The sequence below is a fragment of the Danio aesculapii genome, chromosome 8, assembly GCF_903798145.1.
Source record: "Danio aesculapii chromosome 8, fDanAes4.1, whole genome shotgun sequence".
Classification (NCBI taxonomy): Eukaryota; Metazoa; Chordata; class Actinopteri; order Cypriniformes; family Danionidae; genus Danio; species Danio aesculapii.
Window position 1 is genome coordinate 7235396 of NC_079442.1, and position 7221 is coordinate 7242616.

At 34.3% G+C, this 7221-nt stretch overlaps 1 protein-coding gene across 1 annotated transcript in view; it reads right to left on the bottom strand.

Annotated features, from left to right (window-relative positions):
- Nucleotide 1: 1 nt before the first annotated feature.
- The window catches only part of LOC130233182 (peroxisome biogenesis factor 10-like), a 17807-nt gene continuing 10587 nt past the window's right edge, over nucleotides 2–7221 (bottom strand). The window contains exons 5-6 of the mRNA XM_056463101.1: nucleotides 1933–2065; nucleotides 2–1844 (exon numbers count right to left, since the gene is read on the bottom strand). Of these exons, the coding sequence (XP_056319076.1) occupies nucleotides 1776–1844; nucleotides 1933–2065 (202 nt within the window). The 3' untranslated portion in view covers nucleotides 2–1775. The remainder of the gene's footprint in view (nucleotides 1845–1932; nucleotides 2066–7221) is intronic.

The following is a 7221-nucleotide window of genomic DNA, read 5'->3' on the forward strand; positions in this document are numbered from 1 at the left end:
CTTGTGGAAGAAAAAAAGCTGTTTATTTGTTTAAAATTGTGACAATGAGTGCTTATCAAGAACTGCTAAACCCTTTTGTGAAGGATATAACAGCACAGACAGTCTTTAAAAGACATCCCAGACTATTGCTTCAGGCACTAGTCAAAGAATATACAAAAATAATCACACCACTCTTGTATTGTCGAAAGATTGTTTTTACAATTTTAGGTTTATAAACAGAACACATTGAACAAAACTTGACGGAAATGCAAATGATTAGATGGCTTCTTGGCTGGTGCTTGTCCAATAAAAGGATAAATGAAGTCCAGAACTTCAATCATTAACAAACCTGCTGTTTTATTTGTTGCCATATAAGATGTGTTTTAGGTAGATTTGGTGATGTTCTGTAAAATATAAACTATTTTATTTAAGGAACGCTACAATTACCACACTCCAAAAACCTTTTTGCTGCTAGTTCAAACTACTTATTTAACCTTTGTGTAATGTTCAAATTCACTACTCTTTCGTTATGTTCATGGCTGTTTTTGCCCCATTGACTTGTGTTTTAATGGTTTAACAGTGACTTGATTGTTAATATTTTTCTCTGTTGAAAAGAGGTAATATGTGTAATTTTTACTGTTGACCATTAGTTTAGACCAGTGTTTCCCAATCCTGTTCCTGGAGGCACACCAACAGTACATATTTTGGATGTCTCCCTTTTCTGACCCATTAACTTCAGGTATTGGAGTTTCTTCTGATGTTATGATAAGTTGATTCAGGTGTGTTTGATTAGGGAGAGGTTGAAAATGTGTACTGTTGGTGTGCCTTCAGGAACAGGATTGGGAAACACTGCTTTAGACAAGCCTGTGCAAAAAAGTTTCTGGCTTTTATATGAACTTCTATGGAGTAAAACAGCAGATTATAGTGTATGTGCATAAATACATTTACTATGTTCTGAGAGCTCCGTTGCTTATTTGGATTTTTCAGACATATCAAGGTAAGTGCGCAAAGATGTCTCTCTCTTACACACTATAACTCTATAAAACTCCATATAAAAGCCAGAAACTAAGATAACACTGATGATCAGCAGCAAAAAACACAAATTTTAACACTTCCCAACTGAAAAAAACACACATCACAACACACATTGTTTATTTGGTTTCATGGCTTTGCAATAAAAAAAAATTTATAATGGAAGTCAATGGGGGCAAAAACAGCCCTGAACATAACGAAAGGGTAGTCAATTTGCCTAAAGTGTTTTTAAAGTATTTTAAAGTATTTTTCCAAAATCCGTACTAAAATTAGATTAGTTACCAAGAATCATTCCATTTGCTGAAACAGAGAAAGTTGTGGCCAAATTAAGACATAAAATCACCCCAGAGTGGATGAAAACACCCCTAACAGCACACAAAAGTTAAAATTAGTTGAAACAACACAGTTCAGAGTGTGTTTTAGGGACAACTTAATTGTTTTATGTTCAATCAACTTAAAATTATAAAAAAGTATTAAGTTAATTTCATCAATTTGCACTGAGGCAAGATGAAAGGATTGTGTTGAAAAAAGTGTGTGCATTTTTTATAGTAATCATCTGCATAATTAGAAAATTAAACATAATTTGAAAGTTAACTTGCATTGAAATGTGTTTTAAATTACGTGTCAAAAATAATTCAGCACAAAACAATACACGTAATAATTCCCAAATCATGCAATCCTTAAATTACTGTCTGTTTTGCAATCAGTGATGGAATGTGAAAAACAGCAACAGAGTTAAATTCCCATCACGATCACCTCAAGGTCTACTTGTAGCTTCTCAAATAAACCAATCTGTGAGGCTGGAATTTCTCTCGACACAGCGGGCATTCATTCTGCGATGAAAGAAACCAAGAGAAAAAAAAAGTGATCAGACATCAGTAATGTTAAACTTCACAGCATCACACTATATGAAGGTCTTGCCTTGGTATTGCACCACTCGGTAATGCACTCCCAGCAGAAGAGATGGCCGCAGGGAGTGCTGGTGGTGTTTCTGCGCTCCTCCAAACACAAGATACAGCGTGAAGTGCGAGATGACGACTGACTGACCGGATGACTGAAAAGAAAGAACGCAGAATGAGTAAAGAGAGAGCAATAAATGACAGGAGATTCACCTAAAGTATTGTAAAGCTTAAAGGGATTCATTTAAAGTCACAATTAATAGCCCTCCTGAATTATTAGCCCCCCTGTATAATTTTTCCTTAATTTCTATTTAACAGAAAGAAGATTTTTCTCAACGCATTTCTATGCCTGATAATATATATTATTATAAATAACGTATATTATATTAGGTAGATTACACTGATATTTCTCTTAAATGTTTGTTTAGAATCTATGTTTTACTTTTTCACCAAAACAAGTTTTCATATTAATTGTCTGCATGACAATTTTTTTGTACTAATATTTACAAGTGTTGTCAATTGTGTCGTATTTGCTTTAGTTTTGTTTAGTTTATTTCCCTTTTGAAAAAAAAGTTGTTGTATATTTAGGTGTATTATATGTTAATATTAGGGATGTAAAGAACACGATTCAATACGATTCACGATACTAATCTCACGATTTACTCAAGGTTTTTAACAAAATAAATTTTTTCTTAAATGCTGCACATTTTTTGCAAAATAATATATTTTCTGCCATAACCAAATTGTTAATTTAAAAACAAATAAATAAAAAATATAATTATAATAATAGAAACTTAAGTAGATTTACTAATATAAATAAACTAATACTGTGATTGTGCTGGGATTTTACATTTTTAAAAGAAATATCAGCATATATCTGTTTTCTGGCATAACCTGAGATCTTTGCACATTTACAACGTCCCCTGCTGATGACAAACCTCTTTCACTGCGGACTGAGACGGCTGATGTGAAGAGGAAAGCCTTTCCTAAACCAGAGAGCCAGGTGTACAGAGGTGGTCAATAGGCCATCTGAAGCAGGAGACTGGCCACTGGCATAAAATACTGATTATAAAATGACTAATTATCTAATAAGACAGAGACAGGAGTTAAGGAATAATTATTATTACTTGTATAATTAATTAGTAATAGTATCAGTGTGAAACACTTAAAAAGAGATAATCTTGAACATTTTCAAATAATAATAATAATGATAAGCAAATTATTAAAATATGCATGAACTAACTTAAAAAGGAGAGGCTAAAAATAATCTAATAACTGATTCTGCAACAACAGCTTTCTTATTCAGTCTGAAAAATATCTTCACACTTTCGCTATAAAAGCACTGAAGCACCGTGTGATCTCTGTAGCATTCTTTGGAGCAAGCGGAGCACGCAAATCCTTCCGTCCACGTGGTTTGGCTTATTAATAGTATTTTTTTGCGTTTAGATGTCTGTGGGAGTAGTTTTCACTGTGCTGATGGTTTATGTGCATCATATTTGTTCTTGTGTTAGTGTAAGTAAACGTGGTTTTGCAGTTTGTGGTATTTGCACACAGTTTGTGTTTGGCGCACTTCACTGCTGTCATTTTAGTCTGCCGCTCCACCTCTTGTTCGCCACTGATATGCAGGTAAAGTGAGCTTGGGCCAGTAAACACAGCGCCCCCTCTGTTCAAAACATCTATCGCGATTCGTTCAACATTACCGATTTGAATCGTCACATATTTGAATCGATTTTCAACCGGCTCACGGTGACTCGTTACATCCCTAGTTAATATAGGTGTTTTATATTTAAGATACAGTTGCAAGTTAGTAAGATGTAATTTATATGTAATATGTAATGTATAGTAAGATTTGATAAAGTTTATAAGGTTCATTCATTTTTTCTTCGGCGAATGAACCACCAACTTGTCCAGCATATGTTTTACACAGTGGATGCCCTTCCAGTCGCAACCCAGTACTGGGAAACACCCATACACACTCATTCATACACACACTTTGGCCAATTTTGCTTGCCTAATTCACTTATAGTGCATATCTTTGACTGCGGAGCACCCGGAGAAAACCCATGCCAACACGGGGAGAACATGCAAACTTCACACAGAAATGCCAACTGGACCAGCTGGGACTCGAACCAGCGGCCTTCTTGCTTTGACGTGACAGTGCTAACCACTAAGCCACTGGCCGCCAAGTTTGTACGATGTAATTTATATGTATAGTAAGAATTGATAAAGATTGTAATATGTAATGTATAGTAATTTATTAAAATGTCTAAGCAGAATCCTAGCTATTTTTTTCAGCACATTCCAAAATATTACTTTTGTTAAAGCGGCAGCTAGTTATTTGTTTGCTTAAGTGCCTTATTTAAATGTATCATTATGCCTTTTTTATTTAGATTAAGCAATATCTTTGGTTGCTTTTTCTGTACATCTCTGGTTACGGTCTTTAACAGGGCTATTAAATTGGTGGCCCGCGGGCGGAACCCGAAAACATTTGGATATGTTTGTAGAAAAGGCCTTTTGTACAATGCACTGATATCGTTAATAGGGATGCAACGATTAGCCGATTTCACTATTAACCACGCTTTAATTCATTATGGTTAATTCATTGTAAAGGCTTCTCAACACCGCATTTCTGTTGCAGAGAACAAAACTGCTGCAACTAATCAAAGTTATGCCAGCTGTGTGCTAGTTTAAAGTTCCGAGCTTATACTGAGGCTAATACGCACTAGGCATGGGTCAGTATAAGATTGTGACGGTGTGATAACCTTGGACAAAAATATCACAGTTTCACGGTATTGTGATTACTGCTCTAAAATATATTATTTTTAAAATGTCAGGGTAAAAAACTAACCCCCCCCCCCCCCCCCCCCTTAATAACAATATATTCTATTTTTTGAAAGATTTATGATATTTTGAAGCAGTAAACACGTCGGGCTATATAATTCAAATAAATCATTGTTTCAAAAACACAAATTTCTTTATAATTTAAAACGGCATCTTTAGATATTTTTTTCTGCTGGAGATACTGTTGTCCTAAAAAACAAAAACAAAAAAATGTAATTAAAAAAATCTTACACATATCTTGGGAACGGTATTTACAGAAAATGTTGGCGGTTTTAACTTGACTTTTCCAAACCGAGATATACCTTGAAAACGGTTATCGTCCCATGCCTAATACGCATGCACATCGGATTAACTATAGCAGCAGGCCGTTCACATATTGCGTCTTCTTCGCATGCATGTTCATTATTTCCTATGGAGACGTGTGCATATTGGGAGCGGTGTGTGCACGGCTCACAAGCGGACCGACACACTCGCGCCCTCCAGGCGCACACAGTAGAAATTATCTCACGCTGAAGCGGTGAGAGGTGTGTGTGACTTTCAGTGCAATGTAAACAAAAGATACGTTAGACAAATAATTACAAATTATTAAAATGATTATTTATAAATCAACGCAGATAATAACAACCGTTCATTTAAATTCTTAGCTAATATATCACTTTAATTAACATTAGACAAATACTTTTTTTCATTTATTCTTATTTTTATTTATTTAATCATTGTTCTGTCATTTATTTTCATTGTAAAATGATCACTCATGTTTAAATCAAAATCTTTTTTTATTTATTTTTAAGCACAAAGAGAGAAATGGACTATTGTTTGTATTTTATTAATATTTTGTGCTGTATTTGGTTACTGAGCAGCAATAAATAACACTTTAAAATATAAACAGTTTTCTTGTGATTTTCTAAACTAGTAGTGTTTTGAATTTAATAAATGCATAATAATTGTGATGATCATGAAACCGTGATTATTCTTCAGTCTATAATCGTACAACCAAAATCTAGAATCGTTGCATCCCCTGTTACACAGTTTAAAACATAACTTATGAATATGATTGAATGTAGAAGAAGCCTACTTGAGCAATACACTGATTTTGTTGTGCTTCGAAATTCAACATTTGAATATGCTTGTAAAAAAAGCCAAAAAATACAACATACTGAATGGGCTCTTATATTGATGTTGTGTCATCACTTATATTGCAAGTCATATCTCTCCGGCCCCTCACTTGGGATGCTTTTCATGAACTGGCCCCCATGAAAAACTAATTGAAAGGCCCTGGTATATATGGAGGACGAGGGAACTCTTGGATTGCACCTAAAATAAATTAACTTGTGTTCCGAGGATGAATGAAGTTATCAAGAAACGAAAACAACATAAGGGTGAGTAATTAATAACAGAATTTTCATTTATTGATGAACTAAACCTTTAAGGCAGTGGTTCTCAAACTGTGGTACATGCTGAATAATTAAAGTAAAAAAAAGAACAAATTTTTACCGTTTGATGCGTACAATAACACCGATGTGGTGAGTAAATTGATTTTAATAGGCTAAACCTTTTATTTTATTTTCAATTTTCTAATGTTTGTTATGTATTGTATTATTTGAAGCTAATTTCCTCCCCATATTTGTAACGCTTGTTGGGGTGTATCTTGTATTTTTATATCCCAATGTTTACAGATATAGTTTATTCATTCAATCATTCATTTTCTTTTCGGCTTAGTCCCTTTATTAATCTGGGGTCAGCAGAATGAACCGCAGCGGAATGAACCGCCAACTCATCCAGCATTTGTTTTATGCAGCGTATGCCCTTCCAGTTGCAATCCATCACTGGGAAACACACACACACACACACACTTATTCACACACACTACGGACAATTTAGCCCACCCAATTCACCTGTACCGCATGTTTTTGGACTGTGGGGGAAACCGGAGCACCCGGAGGAAACCCACGTAAACGCAGGGAGAACATGCAAAAGTTTATAATGTTTTTAATTTAAACGTTGACATTTTATTTATTTTTTTACCTATAAGCATAGTACAGTGTTAATGTTCAAACTTTTATAATGTTTAAAGTGGCTGACAATAATAAATATTCATAATAATAGGAATTAATCTGCCATGTTTTTGAACTGTGCTGTAGCTGCTTAATTATGCCATTTCAATACTGGTCATTATGGTGGTACTTGGAGAGACAATTTTTTTCTCAGGTGGTACTTGGTGAAAAAAGTTTGAGAACCACTGCTTTAAAATATGACTATATCTTCATTTTAAAGAGATTGTTCAGCCAATAATTAAAATTCAGTCATCATTTGCTTTCCCTTCACTTTTTCCCCCCCAAAGATATTACAGGGTTCTAACATTTTTCAAAATATCTTCTTTTGTGTTTAACAGAAAAATGGAAAATCGTAATGGTTTGGAACCACTTAAGGGCACGTAAATATGAACTGTTCCTGAACTATTAACTATTTA